Source organism: Monodelphis domestica, chromosome 1, assembly GCF_027887165.1.
Source record: "Monodelphis domestica isolate mMonDom1 chromosome 1, mMonDom1.pri, whole genome shotgun sequence".
Lineage (NCBI taxonomy): Eukaryota > Metazoa > Chordata > Mammalia > Didelphimorphia > Didelphidae > Monodelphis > Monodelphis domestica.
In genome coordinates, this window is record NC_077227.1 from 64803688 (window position 1) to 64830710 (window position 27023).

General features: G+C 41.2%; 1 protein-coding gene across 6 annotated transcripts in view; it reads left to right on the forward strand.

The window, feature by feature from the left end:
* The window catches only part of PRXL2A (peroxiredoxin like 2A), a 59422-nt gene that overhangs the window by 20073 nt on the left and 12326 nt on the right, over window positions 1-27023 (forward strand). For 4 of the 6 annotated variants that reach the window (XM_007478519.3, XM_007478520.3, XM_056800149.1 and 1 more), the window contains exons 2-4: window positions 19013-19189; window positions 19364-19458; window positions 24173-24313. In XM_007478519.3, the coding sequence (XP_007478581.1) occupies window positions 19015-19189; window positions 19364-19458; window positions 24173-24313 (411 nt within the window). In that variant the 5' untranslated portion in view covers window positions 19013-19014. Of the gene's footprint in view, window positions 1-10405; window positions 10461-14851; window positions 15001-19012; window positions 19190-19363; window positions 19459-24172; window positions 24314-27023 lie in introns of those variants that run through there. The other 2 variants (XM_007478518.3, XM_001370559.4) reach the window with 2 other exon arrangements.

Sequence of the window (27023 nt, forward strand, 5' to 3'; positions counted from 1 at the left end):
CTCCAAACCATTGTGGACAGGTTCTCCACCGCAACAAAACTGTTTGGCCTGACTATCAGCCTCAGCAAAACAGAGGTGCTGTTCCAACCCACACCAGGGAGGCCAACGAACCAGCCGTGCATTACAATCGACAGCACACAGCTTTCTAACGTCAACACTTTCAAGTACCTGGGCAGCACCATCGCCAACGACGGGTCCCTAGACCATGAGATCAATGCCAGGATCCAAAAGGCCAGCCAGACACTTGGGCAGCTGCATTGCAAAGTCCTCCAACACAGAGGTGTAAGCACTGCGACTAAGCTCAAAGTGTATAACCCAGTGGTCCTCAGCTCGTTCCTGTACAGTTGTGAGACATGGACACTGTACCGGAAGCACATGAAACAGCTGGAGCAATTCCACCAACGCTCCCTCTGGTCAATCATGAGGATCCGATGTGTGATAATTAAAATGTTTGGGAGCAAAGGAATATATATATATATATATATATATATATATATATATATATATATATATATATATATATATCAATTCTGACCGCTGAAATATGTTTTCTACTGTGTCTTGGTTTTATATAAATATAATATTTATGAATATGCCCAAGCCAACTGGGTTTTATAGAGAAATTTAATTTATAATACACTGATTAATCAATAGAAAAGGAGAGAAAGTAAAAAAGGAATAAGAATGAATAAATCAGTCAGTTGGTTTTATCACTCACCCAAGATCTCTCTAGGTAAGGCTTCTCATGCCAACCTCAGGCTCCACCTTCAAGAGAGCCTCCTTTCAAGAAATGTTTCCAGAGAATTCTCCTCCTTCAGAGCCAGCCTTCTCTCCTGGTCCTCCCACAGAGCAACCTCCTCAGTCCTCCTTCAGAGCCACCTCGCTCAGAGCAAAACCTCCTCCCTCCTCTCCTCAGACCCCACTATCTTTAAGGAAACCATCTAAGTCCCCTCCCCTCAGTTCTCACATCTACCAATCACTGTCAATGTCTCCCCTGTGCCAATGGTGGCTCTAGCTTAACCCAGGACCGCCCAGAGGTCTGTTTCCTTTGCACATGTCTGTTGTAGGTCATATTCTCAAATGATTAAATCTTGATCTATGCTACAGCCCTTCTTAAATCCTGTTAGACTGAGTAGGGTGGAGCTTGTAAGTTCCAAGACCTGGTTCTGACATTCCAAGTATCTCTATTGTATCAATTCTAAAATCAATCATGACTCAAAGAACTTCCTGTTCTATGCTTAAGCATAGGTCAAAGCCCTTTCCATTGTTTAGCAAAAGGTTTCTGTCCTAAAATAGTCTTAAGTAGGGAGGAGAAGGATCCTCCCATGCCAAGGGGTTTCACATTCCAATAGAGTTCTTACTATCAGTAGGAAATTTTTTCCAAGTATGAAATTTCCCAATGGTGAAATTTCCAACATTCATAGGTCTAAGAAATTTTAAGGTTTACAGATGGCAGGACCAAATCACCAACCAGGAAGTCCTCGACAGAGCCAACTCCACCAGCATCGAAGTCCTGGTCCTCCAAACCCAGCTATGATGGTCTGGACACGTCATCCGCATGGACCCACAGCGAATACCAAGACAGGTATTCTATGGTGAACTGTCAGCTGGACTCAGGAAACAAGGCCGACCAAAGAAAAGATTCAAGGATCAGCTAAAGTCCAACTTGAAGTGGGCTGGCATGACACCAAAGCAACTAGAACTCGCTGCCTCTGACAGAAGCAGCTGGCAAACCCACATTCACCATGCCGCCATCACCTTTGAAGATGAGCGACGTCGACGTCTTGCTGCTGTGAGTGAACACTGACATCAGGCCACAACCTCACCTCCCGTAACAACTGGCGTCCCAGGCCCCGTGTGCCACAAACTTTGTGCCTCAGCCTTTGGACTCCAAAGCCACATGAGGGTACACCATAGATGAAACTGCACAAAGACAATAGTCATTCTCGGTCACCGAGAGACTACCACTATACTATATTATACTATTAAAAAAAAGTAAAAAAAAATTCCCAACTAATAAGTAAGTGGCAGAAGCAATAAGGTAAGTAGCAGAGATAGAATTGAAACTTCTGACTCTAAATTCTTCATTTCTTCCACTGTCCCATGTGATCTCACAAAGTGAAGTGACTTGTCCAAGGTCACACATATACTAGTAGGCAATAGAACCAAGGCTCAGGAACTTCTGGCCCAAATCCAGTATTCTCCCTGTTTCTCCTTCCTTTCTTCAAAACTCCCCCTTTTGTGTATGAGCGGTCCTCTTCAGAACCATAACCAGTGGAGAAAAATAGAGAAAACACTTGCCTGAAAGGCCAGTATCAAGTTGCTAAAAATGTATGCTTATTTTCATAAAAACCTCTTTGCTTACTTTTAGTAGGGAAGCTGGGGAATTATCTTTTTTTTCCTTTATGATACTTACTTAGAACTACAGCTGGAAGACTAGAGAACACACTGAGGCAGAAAAGAAAGATTGCTCCCCATAACAGGAGACGGCCTAGTGCAGTCCAGGCAGTGTGGGTGGGCATCCCAAGCTGCATCCAGGCCCAGTGAGTGTGCATTCTCCCTCTTTCCAGGAAGAGAACTCATTTTTCTTCTCAGAAAGATAGGAAGACCTTCCATCCCTGCTCAGTAAACCACAGGTCTTTAGTTCAGGAGTGTCCTTGACTTCCTAATCCTTTGTTCTTCTAAAATATTTTTGTTGTCGTTCAGTCACGTCTGACTCTTTGTGACCCCTCGGACCATTCTGTGTCAGTCCTCTCCATGGGGTTTTCTTGGTAAATGACTTGCCCAGGTAAACAAAGCTATTAAGTGTCTGAGGCCGGATTTGAATTCAACTCACTCTGCCACCTAGCTGCTTTATAAAATACTGAAAACATTTAAAGTATTTATACACACATGTGCATACATAAACATTTTATGGTTTGTGTGTATTTGTGTATATATATGTGTATATATTTACCCATTCATTCATTTATTTATTTTCTCCTCTAAAACAATATTCAGAGCCAGGAAATTCCCACACCCAGGTATTTAGTTCAATGGTTTTGTGATCAATCACAGATTTGCTAGTTTGTGACCCAGCCCGCCTGTTGGATCCAGTGGCTGCCCAGGCACAACACCTGCCCCCATCATATGGCCAAGGCCTGTGGCAATGTTCTGGAGCCCCATCAGGGACTAAGAAAGCACGAGCTCTTTTTATCAAGGGCGTTTTTCATGGGAATTCTTCTGGTTTCACAGATGGGTTTTTGCTTTGATGCTACTACGGATTCATAGCCTCTTGTGAAGGACCACTTTCTACTCTCGTACAAATGACAAATCATGCCCTGTTATTTCTTGTCTGTGCCCTTTCATAAATCACCAGCTGGGGATCTACCCCAGATCTTCCTGTGCTTAAAAACAAAACCTCTTGTCTGTAACATCCTCTCAGTCTCCAGCCCCGAATCTCTCCTCGCTTTCCCAGCCAAATTACTAGAAAGAGCAAGATACTTTCATTGCCTTTCACTTCTTACTCTTTTGTATTTAGGCTTCTAATCTCATCACTCAACTGAAGTGGTTCTTTCCAAAGCAATTAATCATATTTACATAATATTATTATTAAATAATATTATTAAAAGCATACATGTGATTATGTATATACATGTGTGTATATGTACATGTATGTATATATGTATAGGTTTGTGTATATATATATAACATATTATATATATATATATATATATAATCAAACATGGTGGCCTCCTTATCCTTGACTTCTCTATAGTATTTGATGCTGTTAACTCATCTCTTCTCTATGGATTTGTATGACATTGCTGTTTCTTGGCTCTTCTGCCCTCTCTTCCTTCTCAGTCCCCTTCACTGGATCATCCTTCCTATTCTGCTGTAAGATTTAAATTAATATTAATTAAATCAATTCTGCCTTCAGAATCTCTCTCCTATCCCTCTCCTCTGTACTCAGACACTAGCCACCCCTAGTGGACCCTCATCATTTCTCACCCGAACAATTGTGATAGTTTTCTAATTGGTCTCCTTCCCTTAAGTCTCTCTCAAATCCATCTTCCACATAAATTGCCAAAATGATTTTCCTTGATTAAAAACAGATCTAGGGGGCAGCTAGGTAGTTCAGTGGATAGAGAGCCAGGTTTGGAGATGGGAAGTCCTGGGTGCAAACCTGATCTCAGGTACTTTGTAGCGTGTAACCCTGGACAAGTCACTTAATCCTCAGCCCTTACCACTCTTCTGCCTTAGAACCAATACATAGTATTGATTCCAAGACAAAAGATAAGGGTTTAAAGACAAAAATTTCAGTTCCTCTGCTCTTGAGGGGTTTACAATCACATTAGTGGAGACAACATATATAGAAATGCATACAGAATAGATACAAGGTGAGAAGGGAAGAGTTATTTGAAACAAAGCTTCATGAACGGGAGGGTTCTGAAGCCAATTCTTGAAGAAAACATTTCTCTACCAAGACATCAGAGTAGAGCTTTGGGCAGTGGGGAGGGCTATGGATAAAGGTTGTTGAGATAGGTTTTATGCATGCTAAAATGAGAAATGTAGGCTTCTATTAATCCCTTGAGCTTCTCAGAGGAAAGATGCTATATAAATGCAAAATAATAATATGACCAATCTTTTCATGAAATTATAATCACATAAGGATGAGAAAATGAAATGACTATAAACAGGCTCTTATAGGTAGAGGCTGAGGAATTGTGGATCCAGACAAATGGCACTTAACAAAAATGGATAGTTAGTTTACAATATGGTTTCAGTACAAAAAAGTAGTTTTGAGACTGATTTTGAGGGTGAGGGATTGACAGGCAGGGTTGGAGAGATGGTTCCTTTCCAAGTCGAACTTCCCCTTCCTTTTAAGTCTGCATTTTTAAGTCTCTCTTCATTCAGTCTTTCTAACAACTCTTTTCCAGATGGAGGGAACAGCCAACAGGAACAAGAACAAAAATCTCCCCAGATCTGCATTTATTTCTTTCGCTTGGAGCTCTGGTTATTCTTAGCAACTGGAGACCTTTCTTAGGGGGTTGGGAAGTTTTTCAAAAGGAATTAAAAATATAACTGTTTTTTTTTTTTTCTGTTTTGGTTAGCAAGGACTGTTGTTTAGAAAATGTTTAGTTTTTGGGGTGACCTGTATTTCAAATGCATCTCCTTAAAAATCAAGGTTATTTTGTTTCTCCCTAAATCTGCTCTGTTTTCTGACCCTTTTCTAGTAGCAACTAGTAACACACTAGTCTCATATTTGAAACCATGATATTCTCTTAAATTTTCTTTTCTTTACTTCCTACATGAAGCAGTTACAAAGTCCTTTAAATTATCTATATATAAAATATTTCTCAGGTCTTCCACTTTTTAGTCACTTCCCACTAATGCCATCCCATGTACTCATTACCATCTTCCTAGACCAGTGTAATAGATTCTTAAAATAGATTCCTGTCTCTTCTCAGAATTTTCTAATATTTACTTCATAACTAAAGGTAGCTAGATGGTACAGTGGATAGAGTGCCAGACCTGGAGTCAGAAAGACTCAACTTTCTGAATTCAAATATGGACTCAAACATTTTGTAGATGTGTGATCCTGGACAAGTCACTTAAACCTGTTTGCCTCAGTTTCTTCATCTATAAAATGACCTGGAGAAGGAAATGGCAAAACCACTCCAGTATCTTTGCCATGAAAACCTCAAATGGGATCACAAAGAGTTGGATGGGACTGAAAAAGTGAACCCTTCTGGACTCTGTATTTTAAAAATAGATGTGCTCATGTCACTCCTCCACTCAAAAATCTTCACGTGAATCCGTATTATCTACCAAATAAAAGTCCCTTCCCTGTCATTCAAAGTCTTACCACCATCTAATCTGTCCAGCCTATATCAGACCAGTCTCTACTTTTTAATCATTGCTCTAGCCAAATAAGAACATTCTCTGCACTTCAAACATCCCCTAAACTTTCCTATTTCCAGGCCTTTGTTCAAATTGTTCCTGCTTAGAATGCTTTCTTCTCTCTTTGCCTTTCCCAAGCCTTCAGAGAACAACTAAAATGACATGTTTTTCATTATGTCTTCTCTGCTGTTCCATGTTAGTACTGATCTTTTCTTCCTTGGACCTCACCACATTTTGTTTTATATCTCTCTAAGCACAATATCATGAATTATTTTGTATTATAATGAGAGAGAGAAAGAGAGAGAGAGAGAGAAAGAGAGAGACAGAAAGAGAGAGAGACAGAGAGAGAGAGAGAAAGAGAGACAGAGACAGAGAGAGACAGAGAGAGAGAGAGAGAGAGAGGGAGAGAGAGATAGGAAGGGAGAGAGCGAGAGATAGGGGGAGAGAGACATATAGATAGATGGATGGATAGATGGATGGATGAATAGATGTATGAATAGATAGATAGATAGATAGATAATGCTTTGCAAAAACTCAGAGTACTATATAAATGTCAGCTATTTATTTTGTTTTGGTTGTTATTCATTTCATTCTTCTCATCTCTTTCAATGTACTTCAGACAGAAATGGTCCTAGAAATAGTCACTCTATAGCTATTAGCCTTTTAGAGTGGATGCCCCATGGACTATTATAGTTAAATAAACCTTTTGTAGCTAAATAAAAGTTTTAACATATAACTCTATCTTCTGTAGGTTCACAGAAAGTTTCTTTCTTTTTCCTTTTAAAACTCTTTACCTTTTGTCCTAGAACCTATACTGAGTATTGGTTCCAAGGCAAAAATGGTGAGGCCTTGGCAATTAGTGTTAAATAACTTAGCCAGGGTCACACAGGCAAGACCTCTTGGTGCTAGGCCTGCTCTCTATCCACTGAATCCCCTAGCTGCCTCTTCACCGAAAGTTTCTTCAGAACAAATCTAGTAGCAGACAGGACAACAGAGATGAGAGATGCCTTACTGAATTCCAACATGATTTTGGTTTTTTTCTGCTTCATGTATATATATTTAAAGCTTTTCATTTCACATAGCTTGGAGACTGAATATTTGCCATGGCCATATATATTAAAAACATTGTTCTTATACTTTTATAGATCAATATTATGTCTGGAACACATAATACCAATAGTTCTGAGATAATGGCTCAGGACCAGGATAGTTTATTTATTGAATTCTCAAGAATTTTTTTAGGTTGGGGATGGGGGGCTTGGCATGGGGGTCTGTCAGGTTTGTTATCTAGTAGTCTTTGAAAGATGACTTTTGATGTATAATTCTAATCAAATGGATTGTGTTTTGCTAGTTATTTAATAGGTGCTAAATTTTCACAACCCAGTGTCATATTGTTATGGGTGTGGAAAGATACCCTTGGGGTTCGGGAAGGATGCCTTTTGCAAGCATGCAATGACTCCAAAACTTAGCTTAAAAACAAAAAGAGATTTATTAATTTAGAAAGTAATGTTGAGAGTGGCCAGGAGGATAGCAAGGTAGAACAGCAAGGTGGGGAGCAGTTCCCTGGGAGGACAGCATGAAAGGAAAGGCTGTTCCCCCATGGGGACAGCATGGATGGAGAAGCTGTCCCCCAGACGACATCAGTTCTGGGGATTTTATACATTCTTCACAACAGTTAGTCACTCAGGCATGAGGTGGGGTGATCGTACTGGGGTCTGCCTGGGGACATAAAGATTCCTTAGTTTTAGGGGACAAACAGATGTCCGATAGGATTGAGGTGTGGTCTGAAGGTGCATCTTTCTGACCATCTAGAGGACGATCAAAGGAAGATAGTCATCTCAGGACCCTAGGTGGGGTCATTGGGTGTTTTTAGGCTCAGAGTCAGGAAAACAACAAGAGTTCCCTTGACAATAGTTCGCCTGGGTTTCTGGAGTACAGTGCCCATGTAAATATGTTGTGAAGTTTCTGCCATTTCTTTGGATGCATCCTTCAGTAAGTTGCAGCTCTCTCAAGATAACCCTTCTGTAATTTCTGACATCAGTAGCCTGGCCCTGAATTAGCACCATATTTTTCTTTTTACCCTTACCTTCCATTTTGGAGTCAATACTGTGTATTGGCTCCAAGGCAGAAGAGTGGTAAGGGCTAGGCAATGGGGGTCAAGTGACTTGCTCAGGGTCACACAACTGGGAAGTATCTGAGGTCAAATTTGAACCTACGACCTCCTATCTCTAGGCTTGGCTCTCAATCCACTGAGCTACCCAGCTGCCCCCGAATTAGTACCATATTAACCATCAATCCTGTATAAATCTACATGACCCTAACATTTGTTTGATACTGCTTTGCTAAGTTAATGTTAGTTGAGCTGATGTGGGTGTCACCCCCAGAGGGCTTTTGGATTCCACATTTTGATCTTAGCCAATTCATAGGTTTTTCTAGAGTTCAACCCCAACAGTTCCACTCACCAAGTCTAAGTTGTGTTCCTATTGTCAGCCTTTACTATTGCTCAGCAAATGATGGATGCATGTTTAAAGAGTATTTCTGTAAGGGTTTAACTTGTTCATTATGTACTGAGAATTCAGTTCTCTTCCTCCTTTATGATGTGGAAGCATTCATTTTTCAACGTTTAGCTTAGGTTTTAACTTCCACAGTAACAGATATTTGCTAATGTATTATTGTATGATTTTTTTAAAAGGTACTTTAAAAATTTGTTATTCTTTATTTCCTAGTTCCAAATAGATATAAAGAGTGGCATTGAATGGGCATTATTTTCTTTTAATATGTTAATCCCACTAGTAAGTTTCTTCTCTGTGATGGCCTTATGGTCATCTTATCTTCCCTGATGGAAAATCATGGTATTATTGGTAAATATCACCTTCATCCATTGAGCCAATTTGATTTCTAGATTCAAGATCAAAGCCTTGAGTTTCTATCTTTTCTTCACATACATGAAGAATTTTTAACTTATTAAGTCCAAATAACATCTTGACATCATTGGAGAGGGATTCTATGAGATGGAAAAGGTATTTGACATGGTTTTCAAAAGAGCCATATGATGATGTCAATTATGTGTATTAAGTCATTTATAAGATGTTTTGGAGTGACTTTCTCTTTAATTTAAAAACAATACTCACTATTTTGGAGTAAGGATGAGGGTCAAAGATTATGCAAAACCATAAGAGGCTTAAACTATCCTGAAAGTTGCTACATTTTATATCAATTGTCTTTTTTTCATTGTAAGCAGAGGATAGCTTTCCATATGTGCATCAAATAAATAACTTTAGAATCTTCATTATACTTACACAAACTCAAAAAGAACTTTTAAAATTCAAGTCTCCTCTTTAAAACCATATGAATGAAATAAAAATTTTCAATTAAAAAAACAAACAAAAAATTAAAAATAAAAATAAAATCATATGAGTTATTATTATTATTTTTGTTGTCCATTTGGTTATTATGTAGAAATTCCAGAATTTGCATTAAAATGCGTATTGCTCTTAAGTGTCTTGACGGTTACTGCTTTAGATTTTAGTAACTCTTTGATTTCAACTTTCATTTCTTCTAATCTCATTTTAGGGACGAAGTCATTTCTCATCATTACTCTAATTGGTCTGCAATATGTTGTTGTGTAACTTGGACCTGAGGTACCATTGTCCAAAAGTAGCAAGCGTGAAGCTTTTGCTTATAATTACACTTCTACCTAACCTTAAACCCATTATTCTTACTCCTAAATAGAAGTCAGTGTGGCTTTAAATTAAGGAGGAAGTTATTCCAAAACAGATCTAACTGCGGGCACTTACAAGCTATGGGACACTGAGCAAGCCACTTAACCTCAGTCTGCCTCAGTTTCTTCATTTGTAAAATGAGAGTAATATTAGCATATACCAAAAAAAAATAGCATCTACCTCACAGGGTTGTTGTGATGAACAAACGAGGTAATAATTATAAGCACTTAGTACAGTGCCTAGCATGTTATAATCACTAAATAAATGTTAGGTGTCATATTATTATTGATAAGTGATCTTTTCCTTAGGTTAGCTGTGTATAGAGGTGGGAATAAGATTAGCTTTAATCGTCTAACTTCTAGGGGAATCATCTTGACACTAGATTATAAATTGCTTGAGGTACAGAAGCTCTATTTGATTTAACAACTTAATTTACTCAGTACCAAAAATAATACACTGAACAGAGCAAGTGCTGAATTAATGAATGGAATGGAAGAATAGAATTGGAAGTCGTTTCCTGGGAGTGTCCTATCCAGGATCATAGCATTTCCATGAGGTGAGAGGAAGCAGGAATCAGTCCTCTTTTGAAGAAAGGAGGATACTAAGATGGGGGGAACAGCTCTGACCCCTGCGCTGTCAGAGGGGGAGAGATGCCTGAAGTTATGATGTTTGCCTTCCTTCCTATTCTACCTCATTATAAGCATCGCTTTCTTTTTCTTTCCTTTCTCACTCCTACCTTCTCCCACCTCCTTCCTCTCTTTCCCATTTTTTCCTGCTTCCCTGTCTATGCCTCCGGCCAGTATCTTCTTGGAGATACAGTTCTGCAGGGAGCACCCAGGTTGGTCTTGTGTACAGGTAAGATTTCTAATATGACAGTGTCTCTACTTGTTTCTGGCAAAAATTAATCATTTACTGATGATACTTTCCATTATTTTATAGAACTTTATTTATCCTCCACTCCACCCTGTTATGCCTCATCATCATGTGGGGCAACACCAAATTCTCAGCAGAGCACAAGTTCTAGCAGCTCCTACCCAGAGGGAAGGGCTCCAGGTTCAAGCCCTTTGGGGGATGGTCTCCTTGCCCTCTGAGGTCAATGTAGCCAGACTGGCAAAGATTCTTCACCTCGAGTGAGTGGCTATGAGATGCTGAAGTGTTTTGGCTGCAGCAATTCATTAGAGTTGTCTTCAGACTCACAGAGAGTTCATTTCAAAATGACAAGCATTTCTAAAATGTCTACTATGTGCAGAGGACTGAGGATGCAAAGATAAAACACAATCACTGTCCTCAAGGACCTTACACAGGAATCCTCACACTGATGAAATCATAGATCTTTGAATTATTGGAATGATTTAATTAGCATATTATAAAAAAAATAATGCTGTTCTGTCTCATTTTTTTTCTTTAAATAAAATACAAATAGGGATTAGATGGTATAGATAGGTGTTTTAGCCCAGCTAGTAGCATCCATGGATATCACATAGTCTTTTAAAGTCTTAAGCTTTTTCTAGGACAGGGACCCTATATCATATTTATCTTTTTACTTCCTCCTATACCTAACACTTAATCATAGAGTCACATACAGTCTTTTGAAGAGTCCTAAGTAGACATCTTGTCCATCAAATACTGAGTAAAAATGCCCTCTCTGGGGGGTAACTAGGTGGCTCAAGGGGTTGAGAGCCAGGCCTAGAGATGGGGTCCTGGGTTCAAATGTGGCCCCAAACACTTACTAGCTGTATGACCCTGGGCAAGTCACAGTCACTAAACCCCTATTACCTAGCCTTTACCACTCTTCTGCCTTGGAACTGACACTTTTGGTTGGCATTTTCCCCTCCACTAATGTAAAATTTAATCCATCCGTGCCTGCCCGTCTTATGTGGTTCTTATCTTTGTCCTCCTATAAGCTTACCATGGAAGGAAAAGGGTATCCCCAACATGTTGAGGGCCTTCTCCATGTTCTTTTGATACCACAAGATTATCAATGGAATACACAACTTATCTTTCAGTTTTTAGCTCATTCTTGCCCTGACTGTGTGACTGGACCATCTTTTCTGATTACTTTTCATTATTTTCTGATATTTCTGATTATTTGTATTTATTTATTTAGATTCATTACTATTATCTTATTTTATGTCATTATTTATATCACTACTCCAATGTGATTTCTCATTTCTAAATATTGTAGCCTGCCCATGCCCACTATGCATATTTCCATGACTCTTTGGGTGCCCCTAAGTTTTGCTTGTAAGATAAGAAAAGAGAGATTCTACATTGAGCAGGACAAGAGATCATCTCTTGGAGAGACCAGCTGAAGAGAGAGTGGAGGAGGGACAAAAGAAAAAACTGAGAATTCTAAAAAGGAATGAGAATCTTGAAAACCCAAGGGACAACTTACTTCCAGCTGGGAGCCAGAGGAGAAAGGTAGATTCTCTGAAGCTGAGAAAAAGTCTATTTCTTTGGAGATCTACCATCCCCTCTGAGACCCTGAATACCTCCACTAAGACTTTCAGTTATAGCAGGCTAAAACCCTCAAGTGGGATTGTGGATTTGGACTTTTGAACATCCACAGACCCTTGCCTTGAGATTTCTCTCTCTTTCTCTCTCTCCCTTATAGGACCCTAGACTCATACTTTCAATATCTAGCTAGCTGAGAGTATGGGAAAGAAAGAAGCTGGCAAAAGGGAGAGGTCAGGGCTGAGAAGCCTGGGACCTCCAGACTCTGGGGGGCCAACCTGCTAGAGGGGACGATCTGTAGGGATTCCCTTTTTACCCACGTTGTTGCCTGCCATCCCCTTCCTGCTTGAACCTCAATAAATTATTTGACCTTTAGGATTGGGGTTTGGGCCCGCCTTTAAATGACATAGTTAAGAGGAGTGAAGATTTGAGAGGGTCACAGCTCTCCCCAAGAGAGGGTTGACTTATAGATCTCAGTGATTCAAGATTGTCTGACCAAAGGAAGCAACACCTTTCCTTGGGAGTTAACCACTCCTAAGACCCTGAAAGGGGCTGACAGTGCCTGGGGGAAGCAGAGGCATAAGAGATCATCTTGCCTCTTAAGGACAGATTTGACCTCAGGAGCCCTGGGCTCCTCTGAGGGAGGCATCCTGCCATCTCACAGAGGCAATCCCACTTTAGTCTCCTGTCCTGCATCTCACAGAAAATATCTCTGTGGAGACATACTCCTTTTGGAAGAGAAGAATAAATAGAACAATCCCTTCCCTCTCTCTCTCACCCTTATTACCTCTTCTTCCCCATCATCTTTCCTCTCCTTCATTACAGCTTCTTCATAAGTTTTAGTGTTCCACAACTCATAACCCTGTAACATCTGTTCAGTTGTTGGTCAGTTGCGTCTAACTCTATGACCCCATTTTGGAGTTTTCTTGGCAAAGATATTGGAATGCTTTGCCATTTTCTTTCCTGGATTACTTTATAGATGAGGGAAACCAAGACAAACAGGATAAAGGGACTTGTCCAGAGAGATACAACTAGTAAATGTCTGAGGTTGGATTTGAACTCCAGAAGAGGAATCTTCCTAAATCTAGACCTACCATTACCCACTGCACTACTTAGCTGCCATATAACATCCATCACCAGAAGAATATTAGCGTTGAAAAGATGGACTTTTATTTGAAGGGGAAGTTGTTAGAAAAACTATGAAGGGGCAGGTAGGTAGCATAGGGGTATGACCTGGAGTCAGGAGGACTTAGGTTCCAATCTGGCCTGATGCTTCCTAGCTATGTGGCCCTGGCCAAGTCACTTAACCCCCATCACCTAGCTCATGTTACTCTTCTGTGTTAGAGTTGATAGCAAGATAAAAGGTATGGTTTAAAAAAAGAGGAACTTTGCAAAGATTGTCTCAAAGACAATCTATTTCACTCTCCTTCTGTTCAGTTCTGAACCCAGCTCATTGACCATTTGTAATGTCTTCCATAATATAAAAAAATAAGTATATGTGCATATACATATATACACTGATAGATGAGCTCTAGGAGTTGTCCAGCCAGCTACATAACATAAATGGGACAATAGAGTTTCTTCATCCACTTAGTTTTCCTTGTGTGGATGATTAGCCTTAACTCTTTTGAATGAGGCAATGGAAATTAAGTGACTTGTCCAGGAAATGTCTGAGGTCAAATTTGAACCCAGGACCTCCCATCTCTAAGCCTGGCTCTCAGTCCACTGAACCACCTTGCCACTCCCTCTGCTTCATCATCTTCTTAACACTAGTGAACACGTTTGGCAAAAAATGACCACTTTTCCCTCTCTCTCATGCCTCATTTAATAATTATAAGAGGATCTTTGAACAAGATTTTCCCTATTATTATTATTGTCTCTTACCAGTAATCTTGTATAATTTTAACATATACACAGAAATTAGCTTGTCAAAAGGGAGTTTTTAAGATTCTGCCCAACTAAGTGCTTTTATTTTTTCCAAATAATTAATAAACAATTCCCCCAGGGGATCTTGTGTTCTCATAGACTTAGAGCTGGAAGAAAGGTTAGAGGCTGTGGTGTCCAAATCTCCCATTTTACAGATGAGAACAGGGAAGCCCAGAGCGGTTAATACAATCACACTACTAAATGTCTGAGAAAAGGATCTGAACTCGGGTCTTCCTCATTCCAAGTGTAGCTACGTTGCTTCTAGTTCATTTGGTCAGTGTTCATGTGGTCCATACAGATGGTCTCAGCCCATAAGCAGGTGATGAATAAAGGTTGGCTGAATGAACGTCCCTTTAATGTTGCTGCTTAATGATACTTTGCAAGTTGCAGTTCTTTTTAGGTCTGTGCTATGTCATTTCATCGATTTCTTAACAGCAGGATGAGAGCCACACTTCCTGGGTGTGCAGTGAGGAATCTGGGCGGGGGAAAGTGCACTTTGTCCCTGCGAGGCTCTGTGAAAAGGCAGGAAGAAAGAGCAGAAATGTTGAAGGAGAGGTGGTCTTCTTGGAGGGAGGAATCCCGGCCGCTGCTTGGGTTAGGCAGCCTTCTGGTGGAGACACCACGTGGGCAGCGATGCCCAGGGGCACTGGGGAAGGAGCGGGAATGGTTGCCACTTGCCAAATGTCATAACCTGCCTGATTGCGAATGACTCAAAACATTTCTCTCACCCTTTTGATGGGCGCCTGGGGATCCTGGCAGCGGGCCAGCGCTAATGGATGCCCCAGTGCCATTGGCCATCTGCTCCAGGTTTCTGTGCTGGCCCTGTGCCCAGTCCCGCCCAAGGGGTGCACCTTGGAGGATAAATCAGAAGGGAGCACAAGAACCAGCTCCACAGCAAAGTGCCCTTTCCGCCCTCAAAGCCTTGTCTCTCCCGGGGGTCCAGGCTGAGGGCAAGAGCCTTGGTGTGGTGCGGAGGAGGTGGGGTGGGACCGTGACTTTGTCCTGCATAGCGGAGGTGAGTCTCTTCTCTCACAACCTCCTCGGGTGGCTGCCGTCCGCGGCTCCATCGTTGAGCTGATTGTCCCGTCGAGAGAGCAAGGAAGAAGCTTCAGAGGACCGTGCCGGGTAGAGACCGAAGGCAGCAGGGGAATCGGTCTTTCCGTTCTGAGAGTGGGAGTGGGGCAGACGAAGCAAACGATTCTTCTTCGGTTCAGGCAGTTTTTATTTGTAGGTCCTTCACCTGTCGGAGCTCATTGTTCTTTCTGTTTTAAACTCCTTTTTTAAACACCCTTAGTTCTGACTCAGAATCAATCCGAGGCAGAAGAGTGGTTAAGGGTGAGTCAGTGCTACTTACGGGGTAGTGGTCGCCCACCTGAGGCCAGCTGTGAGCCTCGGACCCCCTCTCTAGATCTAGCAGCTCTCAATCCCCTGAGCCACCTACTTGTCCCTGGAGCTCATTCTTTCTCAATAAGCTGCGATGTCTTGGGTTTGGTTATTTTTGGTTAAATGTAGTCTTTCCATCAGCAGGAGGCTCTACGTTTCATAAATTGTCCCTGCTAGAATAGCATCATTCCTGGCTCTAAGGATACAGAAAAGCTATTGATTGCACCTTAAAAAATCTTTTAAATCATCTCTTAAATCTGTCCGGCCCTCTCAGAAATTATTCTTTGCTCAGATTCTGGATGTTTGCTTTCTACTATTTTTTTTTTTAGTTTAGTAACTAACAATTATCTCACAATTACTTTACTGTAAAAACAGATCAGGTCTAAGGTGCTTCTGTTTGGTCTGGTTTTGTGATGTTGCCTCCTGGCTAGACAGTTACCCCACTTACTGCAGTGGTTCAGATCTCATGGGAAGTACAACCAATTGTGCAAGATTTGGAGCATGACCTGGACTTGCAATAGTAGGAGGTTGGTGTCTAGAGCCAGACCTCTAAGCGACTGTCCTACATTTGACCTACTGAGACCAGAAACTATGGAACTTTGTACTTGGTCTGTTTGATGACCTCCCATTCTCCTAGGAAATTGCACCCTAGTATCTCGGCTGTTTTTATTTCTGTAGTCAAGTTAAATCTAGGACTCTACTCGTCAGTCAGTAAAATAGGTCAATAAATATGTAATAAGCACCTCCTATGTACCAGGCACTGTGGTAAATGATGGATTTACAGAGAGGTAAAAGACCATCCCTGCAAATCTGGCCTCAGATGTTTCTTAGCTGTATGACCCTGGGAAAGTCACTTGACCCCCCACTGCCTAGCCCTTACCAGTTGTATGCCTTGGAACTGATACTTGGTTTGATTCTAAGATGGAAAGTAAGGATCCCCCCCCAAAAAAAAGAGTCCCTGCTCTCAAGGAACTCAGATGAATTCAAGATGAATAGAGGAGTGTAGGAGTACATAGTCTAGTGTAGGAGTACATAGTCTAATGATGGCATAGAAGCGACATAACATGTATTCTTATATCCTTATATGTAGAGGGGAAGTATACCAGAGTGGACAGAGTCCTGCCTTTGGAGTCAGTGAGACCTGGGTTCAGATCTTATCTCTGATACTTACGTACTATGGACAAATAACTCTCCTTCTCTGAATCTGTTTCTTCATCTATAAAACAGAGATAATAATACTCTGAGGACTAACCATATGGTTTTTGTGAGCCTCAAATAAGAGAATGGATGTAAATCAGCTAGTATTGCAAGTGAGGATGTCTGTGTGGTTTGTATATTATTAAATAAATATATATAGTATGTGTATACAATACACCATAAATATTGTACATATACACATATCTGTGTATACATTAAAAACCTAAAATATATGATTTTGTTTATATACTAATTATATTCTCTAAACCCTACTCCAGATTCATCCCAGATTTGGACATTTTTATTCTTTGTGAAGTTGTGGATATCATAGAAGTTTCATGATGAGAATCATATGGCTTGGAGAGCTCAGGAGATAAGCCATCTTGTTCTTGAATCTTGAATTAAATGGAACCAAAACCATTATCCTAGCTTAAAAGTTGGTGGGTAGGGAAGGGCTGGGTAGAGGGAGACAAAGGAAGATGAAGGAGTTTTGATAAATCATTAAATAATTTTAAGGTATTTATAAGTATAAATGAATATCTTTAGAAAAATACTTTTCAAGGAGCAACTAATTGGCCCAGTGGATAGAGAGCCAGGCTTGGAGATAGGAGGTCCTGCATTCAAATCCAGTCTCAGATACCTCCTAGCCCAGTGTGACCCTGGGGAAGTCACTTGACCCCAGTTGACTTATCCTTACTATTCTTCTGCCTTGGAAATAATACTTAGTATAGATTTTAAGACAGAAGGTAAGAGTTTTAAGAGAGAAAAAAAATGGGAAGGAAGGAAGGAAGGAAGGAAGGAAGGAAGGAAGGAAGGAAGGAAGGAAGGAAGGAAGGAAGGAAGGAAGGAAGGAAGGAAGGAGGGAAGGAAGGAGGGAAGGAGGGAGGGAGGGAGGGAAGGAGGGAGGGAGGGAGGGAATCAGAACAACCTGAGATCAAATCCAATCTCGGACACTAACTAGCTGAGTGATCCTGCATAAGACTTACAAGGTCAGACTAAGCTGATCTTTGCAGACAGACTCAAAAATGATCATGCCTGTAATCTTGCTGGGTAACTGGGGAAAACAATTAGGTTGGAATTTGATCCCACAACTAAACAGTATTCTCATCTGAGTCATACATCCATATCAGGAAATTAGAGGAATTGACTAAATGAGTGCAAGATGTTGAAAGGACTCCAGCATTGGGGTATGGGCAATCTAGCATGGCATGGCTCTTTTAGCTAGAACTACTACCATTATTTTGCCTTGAGTTTGGTTTTTTGGATGGTAATGCAATCACTTGGGCCATTGTTGCAGTGTTTACTGAATGGAACAGTCTCGGTTGGATACTATCTGGTATTGACCCAGAAACTGTGGTTTGGCGGTCTGTGACTCCTTCACAACATCATGTCCAGGCAATCATGAAATCCTTTTGGTTCTGCCTACTGAAGTGACTCTGAATTTCTTCTCCTTTCCCCTATCAATATAGCGTATAGTATAGTCTTGGCAAGACCTGGGCTTGAATCCTGCCTGTGGCATTCACTAGCTCTATGGACTTAGAAGGAAGATTTTTATTTCTTAATTTATTATTAAATTATTATTTATCATTAACATTTATTATTAAGCTCCTACCATGTGTGAGACATTATGCTAAGCATTTTATAAGTTTTTTCTTATTTGACCCTACTAACAAACCTGGGTACTATCATGATCTCCATTTTATAATTGAGTAAATTGAGGCCAACAGTCATTAAATGACTTGCCTAGGACCACATTTCTTATAAGTGCCCGAGGCCAGATTTGAAGTAGGGTCTTCCTGACTCGAGCCCCAGTGTTCTGTCCACTGTACCACTTAGCTGCCAAATGGAGTGGAAGAATGTTAGATTTGGAGGAAACAGCTCTGAATTTGAGTTAAAACAGGGAGTTTTCCATACTGATGAAATTATAAGTCAGTCAGTCAGGAAACATTTATGAAGTGCCTCCTAGGGGTCAGTCGGTGTCCAGAGTCTGAAACCTGCCCCCACCATACCTAGATCCCTACCTGATAAGCTGTGGGGAGCTTATCAGATGGAGGGAAGCTGCATCAAATAGAGATAAAACCTATTGCAAGGACAGTCTTTGTAGACTTGGCTTTATAAACAAGGATTGCTGTGATTTCAAAGGACAGCTGATTCCTCTGGGAAATGGTGAGGATGAACCCTGGAGACCTAAATGGTCTTTCCTGGGGATGACTCAGGACCTCAGACCTGTTTGCTGAGCTAGGCTGCTGCCCTGCGATCGGCTTAGCTGCCCTGGGTCCGCTTGGATGACTTTTGTATGCCTGAGAGCTCTTCCCAAGATCCACACTTCATAAACACCTGATGACTCTGGGCAGACCCTTCTCTATGGGTCTTTGCCAGGGCTTCCATATGAGCCTCAGGCTCCCGTTAGGGGAAGGGAGTAATCCACTGTCCCTTTTCATCTCCAGAAATGTCTTTCCTGGACCTGAACTTCTTCTCCATGAGCATGTGGTCTCTGGGGGCTGGAGCCCTGGGCGCAGCTGCCCTGAGCTTGATCCTGGCCAACACTGATCTGTTTCTGACCAAATCGGTAGACGCCACCCTGGAGTTCCTGGAAGAGATCCAGCTGAAAACCCTGGATAATGGTGAGAATGGAGCCACGGAGCTCAGCGCTATTCTTAGATAATTCAGGACGTTATTTCTGGCCAGGAGCCTGGTGTTCTTGGTCTGCGAGCTCTTCTGATGACTGCTTAGATGCCTCCGAACCAATATGTGAGATATGCATTGGAAAACATTGAATATCTTTCTTTCCCTTCCAGAATCCCCAAAGACTTTCAAAGCCCGAGAACTCTGGGAACACCGTGGGGCAGTGATCATGGCAGTACGCAGGCCAGGGTGTTTTTTGTGTCGAGAGGTATGTAGTTTTATATTCAAGGCTTTTATTTTTGAAAAAGAGCCGTGATATGTCAGAGACCTTTGTATTTCACATGTCTATAGCTCTGTTTCTGTGGCATTGGGTTTGTTTGTTTTTACTTATTATTTATTAACATTCTTTTCTTTTTAAGTTTTGAGTTCTAATTTTTTTTTTAACTCTTACCTTTCACCTTAGAATCAATTGTGTATTGGTTCCAAGGCAGAAGACTGGTAAGGGCTAAGCAATGGGGGTGAAGTGACTTGCCCAGGGTCACAGCTAGAAGGGTCTGAGGTCAGATTTGAACCCAGGACCTCCCCTCTCTAGGCCTGGCTCTCAGTCTACTGAGCCAACTACCTATCTTCTCCACCCAGGATATATTCTGTAGGAGACATCAAAGGAACATCTCTATGGAGTGCCTTGACTTAACTATTTTTACTTAGGCAGGCTCTAAAGATGAGACAAAAGTGAAAACTGGTCAGAATTCTCTGATTACCATTCTCTTAATCACATCAGCTCAGTAAGCATTTATTATGAGAGAAAATTCAGTGTAGTTGACAGGGATTCTGGACTTGGAGTCACAAAGATCTGGGTTCAAATTCCACTTAAGAAATTTGCTAGTTGTGTGACGTAGGCGTGTCACTTAAATTTTATGTGACTCAGTTTTCCTTATCTACAAAAAAAAGGGGGTTAGACTCAATGACCTCTAAGTTCCCTATTAGATCTAAATCAATTATCCTATGAATCCCTAACCTACTGGGTATCTAGCCTATGTTAAACCCTGGAGATTCAAAGATAAAAAAAAACAACTACATCCTCACTGCGAATGGGGAGAATCAACATGTATGCATATAAGTAAAGGGAAATACACTGAAAATAAAAGTAGAGCAATGATGTAGGGGTAGCGTGAAGGGAAAGGGGATACTTCAATGGCGAGAGGAATGGGAATGATCAAGAAAGGCTCTGTGTGAGAAGAGACGCTTGCTCTAAGCTAGAGTGAAGCTGGGGATGCCAAAGGAAGGGGGTTAAGTTGTCAGCAGCCTGTCTCCCTCCTCTTTCTTCCAAGATTCTCTGCTTTAGGAATGGGAACTGGAGGCAGGTTCAGCTGTGTGCTATGAGTGACAGAGTAGGATGTTTCAGCTCCCATCACTGGTTTGTGCTGTGCTGCAATATTAGCAGTCAAACCACTCACTCGGACAGAGACGAGCACCAAGGAACCCTGCCTTCACCACTACGAATATGCGTGCCTCTCAGGCATCCCTCTGCATGTGCACACGCACCACACATATATATACGCATGTATGCACACTCACAGGTGGCCATACTGCAGGAGAACATCCAAGGGGGTTGTCCAGTTTCTCATCTTTCAACTTCCTGATCACTCACTCATTGCTCTGACTAAAATGCACAATTCACCACAACCACTGACTCTCCTAAGAGTGTGGACCAATCCCTGGATTTGGATATGGCATCGCCGCCATATTTTGTTGTCTATAGGGATGATTCTGTCTATTCCGATGCCCCTGAGAATTCTCTCTAGAATCATCGTCATCTCCTTCTTCTCCAGCCATCTTTCAGGTGAGAGCTGTGAGGGGAATCTTCCTCAAAAAGCCCACTGGGAGGCCTGTATGTTCAGAGCCACTGAACTGCTGGTTCCCCTTGGATCCAGAAGGTGGTCCTTGTTCAATGCATTAGGAAGTCCCCACACACTTGCTACTCCTCTTTGTACCTGAATCTGCCAAATAGTGCTCGTTCCTACCCCCAGGACTACTTGAAGGATCCACAGGGATCTCTCTGTGTGCCAGTGCTCTACCCTGGCTTCTTTGTCTTAGCTCCCTTTCCATTCTTGGGTTCTGGAATATTGTGTGTTGTGCTTCTACACACCCTTTTGGCTACCCTCTGCCCCCCTCTCTAGGTCTGGCTTGCTAAGCTGCCCCAGACTGAAAAAAAAATGACTCGTGATTTCTTGACTTGCTCCATCAGAATTCAATCTGTCAGAATTTTAAGCAGTCCTGGGTGAGCTGGGCAAAAATCCTTCGTCTCACTTGGCCATCTTGACTGTCCCTAACCCCCATCAATCACTGCCTGTTGGGCATTTTGCCCTCCACTCAAACTAGCTTCCTCTCTGTTCCCTGACTCACAGCACTTCATCTTTGGTCTCTGGCTTTACACTGGTGACTCCTGAGCATGTTAGGCTCCCCTTCCTCACCTGGACCTCAGAGAATCCTTTTGTCCCTTCAGGACTAAGTCCAAGCACCCTCTTCTCCATGAATCTTTTTCTTGGTTCCCTCAGCTGCTAATGTCCTCCCTCCCAACTTATCTTGTATTTAACTACTTTACAAATATTCTGTGTACAATTCTATGTGTACTTAATGTTCCCCCATTAGAACCCAAGTTCCTTGTGAGCAAGGGTTGTTTCTCTTATTGTATTTGGATCCCTAGCTCTTAGCACAGGATCTGGCACGTGATAAATTAATAAATGCTCATTGACTGATTCATTACCATAGTTGGAAAGGAACTCAAAGACCAGATGGTCCAACTTGCTTCTGAATAAGCTTTCCCTCTAGAACATAACCAAACAAGTCTTTGTTTGAAGACCTAGTAATAGAGAGCTCACTATCTTCTAAGGCACCCAGTGCCACTTTGGATGGCTCTAATCGTTAAGCAATCTTGAGTCATTTCCAGTTTGGTGCATTTTATGTCCTAATTAGTAATAGTGAGAATTCTATTCAGATTTTTGTTTGCCCACTCCCTGACCTAAAGGGATTTCCTTCATGGCTCCCTACCTGTCCTTGGTAGGCTGGGTTGGGCTCTCTTGGCAAGACAGAGGAAACCTCTGATAATACCAAGCGAGCAACTCCCATTTACATTTGTTGGGTGTTGCCTCCAAACAGCAATGGGGTTCTAGGAACTTGTGCTGATTTTAGTTTCTTTTATCCTCAAAGTAGGAGCCTGAGAAGTTGAAAAAAAAAAACAACTTCCAACATTAATTAAGTAGCAATATGTTATGGAAACTGTTGGTTTCCACAAGGACGAGTGGAAAGGATATGTATGTGTATGCATAGGAACATTTCAGGCAAAATAATTAATAAAGAGGCCCAGAATCAATAAGCAAGTCAGCAAGCATTTTCTTCAGCATTTGCTATGTGCCAGGAATTGTGCTAAGCATTAGGAATATAAATGCAAACAAAAAGAAAAACAACCTCTGCCCTCAAGATACTCATATTCTAATGGAGAAGACAACACATAAAGGAAGTGAAAAAGAAAAGATGGGATGGGGGCATGGTGGAAAAATCTAGGGTATTGCAGCCTTATGGAAACTGAAGAGCCAGCTGCCCAGGAGACCCTCCATATATGGAGATTCTGGGAAGAGCTTTCCACCCTCCAAACAGAAAAATATATGTAGTATCAGTTTAGCTAATGTGTATAGTGGAGAATTGTTGTTCAGTTGTGCAACGCCAACTCTTGATGACCCCATTTGGGATTTTCTTGGCAAAGATACTGGAATGGTTTGCCATTGCCTTCTTCAGCTCCTTTTATAAATGAGGAAACTGAGGCAAACAGGGTTAACTGACTTGCCCAGTGTCCAAGGCTAGATTTGAATTCAGGAAAATGAGTCTTTCTGATTCCAGGCCCTGGGCTCTATCAGTTGTGCCACCTAGCTGCCCCCCCCCCCCCCCCCCAGTGAAGGATGACCTGTTCCAGGACTGCTTCTATCTGGATTCTACTGCATATAAGATGAGAATGATCATTCAAGCAGCTCACCTTTATTTGGGGCTTTAAGATTTGTTTTGTGATTATTATTGTCTTGTTTGATCCTTACGATCCTGGGAAATGGGTGCTTTTATTATCTCTTATTTTCTAGTTGAGAAACTGAAACTTCGCCTAATAGAACATTAATTCCTTGAGGGTAATGATTTAACTTTGGGGGATTTTATCCCAAGAGCTTAGCACAGTGTGTGGTACTTCACTTGAAGCCCTCTGAATGAATGAATGGATAGATGGATGGATGGATGGATGATATTCTCAAAGGTTAAATGATTTGTCCAGTTAATAAGTATTCTAGAGAAGATTCAAACTTGTCTTCCTCACTCCAAGTTCAAGTGATTTATCCAGTTATTAGGTTAATAAGTATTCTAGATAGGATCTAAGTCTTCCTTACTCCAAGTTCTAGACTCTATCTAAAACATCATGCTACCTACCTCCCTAATTGGGTTGAAGATATAAATTAGGTCCTTGTCTGTGATGGAATATCTTTATCAAAGTTGAAATCTCCTGTGATACCATAAGCATCCCCTGTGCCTTTTGTCCCATGAAGGGTTTGTCAATTAATATAACAAAATACTCCATGCGCTGTCTCGGTGAATCCAAACCGAACAAGATACCCCTGAAACATAAGCTGCTTCTTTACCACTTGTTGACTGAATAATATTATAAAACATAAGTGAGCTGTTGTTTGGCCATAAAAAGAAAACAAACTATCTTTGTCCTCCTCTCGGTTCCAGTGACAATCGACCCTTTCAGCCCAGGTTTCCATCAGGAGGTGGCCTCTTTGGATGTTGGAATGGAGTGGGTTTTTTCTATATTTTCTTTGAAGAATTAAGAGGAGATTGTGAATCATTTTATCAATCAGGAAGAAAATTGTTGGAGTGTATATATATATATATTTGTGTATATATGTGCACGTCTACTAAGCCATCTCTCCTTTTTTTCTCAGGAAGCAGCTGACCTTTCTGCTCTCAAGCCTCAGCTAGATCTGTTGGGTGTCCCGCTCTATGCTGTGGTGAAGGAGAAGATTGGGTCTGAAGTGGAGAATTTCCAGCCATATTTCAAAGGAAAAATCTTTCTGGATGAAAGGGTACATCTGTTGCTAAACTTATTCTAATGCTGCATGTTTCTTCAGAGTGCCAAATCAGAGACGGCGCCTTGCTTGCTTGAATTTCTGGGGGTAGTTTGAATGCCGAATTGCCAAAGTTCAGCGTCCTGGGCCTGAATTTGGCCTTGTGGAAATGAATTACTGGAGTAGCACTATAGCTCAGTTAGTTAAAATCGGCCTTGGCTTTCTCCCTAGACTGTATTGAGTTCCTTTGAAAGCCCAGCTGCCTTCCTGTTTGCCATACTCTCACACGATTATCTTTTTCATGCACCTTGGATAACATAATTAGGGGATTATAAGAGCTTTCTTCTTGCTTCTTGCTTAAATGCTTCTTGAAATGAAGTTCTGTGAGCCTGACATACTGCTAAAGACAAGTAAGGCTAATTCATTCTATAATGGAAGTCAGCGCTCACAAGGAATGAGACTTTGGGGTAACATGGAAATAACCCATTCCTCTCCCTGTTGTTCACTACTTGTCATGACCTACTCCTGGCCACATATTAATAATAATAATGAGGAGGAGGAGGAGGAGAATGGCAAATGTTTATAGAGCACTTACTAGGTGCCCAGCACTGTACCCTGGTTTTTTTTTTAAGAGTTAAAGTTTTTATTCCGGATTTGGGGGGAGGGACGAAAGGGAGTATCTCATTTGATTCTTACAACAACCCTGGGACGTAGATGCTATTATTTTTCCCATTTTACAGGTGAGGAAATTTTCTTCTACTTCCTATTGTACCCAATTGATTATAGCAAAACCAAAAAGATGGCTATTGTAAATCTTGAAATTTCTCAGACTTGTGAATATTAAAAATTCCCCCATTGGGGAATTCTCAATTGGAACAATCCCCTACTGGGAACATTCCACATTTGGATGTGAGAACTCTACTTGGATCAGAAATGGGAGGACCTCTACTCCACCCCTACTTAGGACTGCTTTAGGGGAAAAAACTCCTTGTTAAACAATGAGGGTACTTGGGCCCATACTTATAGTGAGGCAAAAAGTTCTTTAAGCCATGCCTATTTTTAGAAGTAATACAAAGGGGTGCTAAGTACCTATTAAAGGTCAGGCAACTTGTAAACTTGCCAGGAGCAAAGAGGTGAAAACTTATTCAGAGGTTTTTTCTGGTTCAAACTTACTAAAGGGATTAGTCGACCCAGCAGTGTTTTTAGAATGGGTTATCCTTTGGAAAACATCTACTGTGATTGGTAGATGGAAGAACTTGGGGAGGTGACATAGGAGAAAACCCCCTATATAAGAAAAAGCAAAATCTCTTATGGGAATCCTTTTGGAGAAAGGCTCTTGGGAGAGGCTCTGAAGAAGGGAAGCTCTTGGAGGACAATCTCTAAGGAGGTCTCGCTGGAGCTCCTCTGAGGGGACTCTGTCCCTCTGGAGGCTCTTGAGAGAGGCCCTTTGAAACAGTCTCTGGCTGGAACTCTCTCTGAGGAGACTCTGTCACTAGAATCCTTGCTTAGACAGACCTTGTGGTGAGTGATAAAAGACTGACTGACTGATCTCTCTCTCTTAAGACTCAGGTCTAGGCCATGTTGGCTTAAGGCCCTTCATACTTATTTCCTCTTTCTTACTCTTTCTCTCTTTCTTTAATTCCTCATTGTATTATTAATTAAATTCTCTATAAAACCCAGTTGACTTGGGTATATTCATAATTGGGAATATTTCCCTGGCAACCACCTTATATTTAATTTAAAACCAAGACACTGTAGTGAAACATATTTTCTGGGGTCAAAATTTACTCACCCACTCTTATATCTACAACAATTTAAGTCTTCCACTATTTTACTTCTTACAGTTTATGGCATCAACTCTTTTAACTGCCATAGTTTATGGCAGACAACTATTTTAAATATAACACTATCATCCAGCTGGGAGCAAGAATATTTCAGACTTCTAGGGTTTAGTTTCTCCCCCATTAAGTTCCATTAAGCTCTGATAGTTATTTCTTATATATGTATATGATTATAATGATAATGATAATAATGAATACTTCTATAGCCTTTACTCGGTGCCAGGCACTGAACTAAGAACATTACAATTATTATCTCATTTAATCCTTACAATGACCCTGAGAGGGAGGTCCTACTATTATGCCCATTTTATAGATGAGGAAATTGAGGCAGAGAGAGGCTAAAGTGATTTTTCCAGTGGCACACAACTAGTGTCTGAGGCAGGATTAGAACTCAAGAAGACATCATGTCTTTCATTCTAACTGCCATGCTACACAACTGCCTAGAAAACCCCAGTATTCCAAAAGCCTTGTCAGGAGGAGATAAGCTCTAGCAGCCTTCTCAAGCTACTATCCAAGCACCAACCTAGCTAAGTACAAGTCATAGGATCATAGATTTAGATCTGTAAGGCACTTAGAAACCATGTAGCCCAAACCTCTAATTTTTACAAATGAAGCCACTGAGGCCCCCCAAAGTTAAGTGACTAGCCTAAGGTCACACAAGTGGTAAGTATCAGAGGTAGGATTTAAACCTAGTCCCTCATACTACAAAATCAGTGCTCTCCCTTTTGTACCTCTCAAAAGATTAATTTTTCAACCATAGAAACTCTCAGAAAGAGTTTACTAAGTCATACAGAGATCATGAGCAATCTTCTGCCTCACTCCCCATACATACCCAGGATGTCCCCAAAACCACAAAGGTCCAAGTCTAAATATTCAGCCAGGATGTA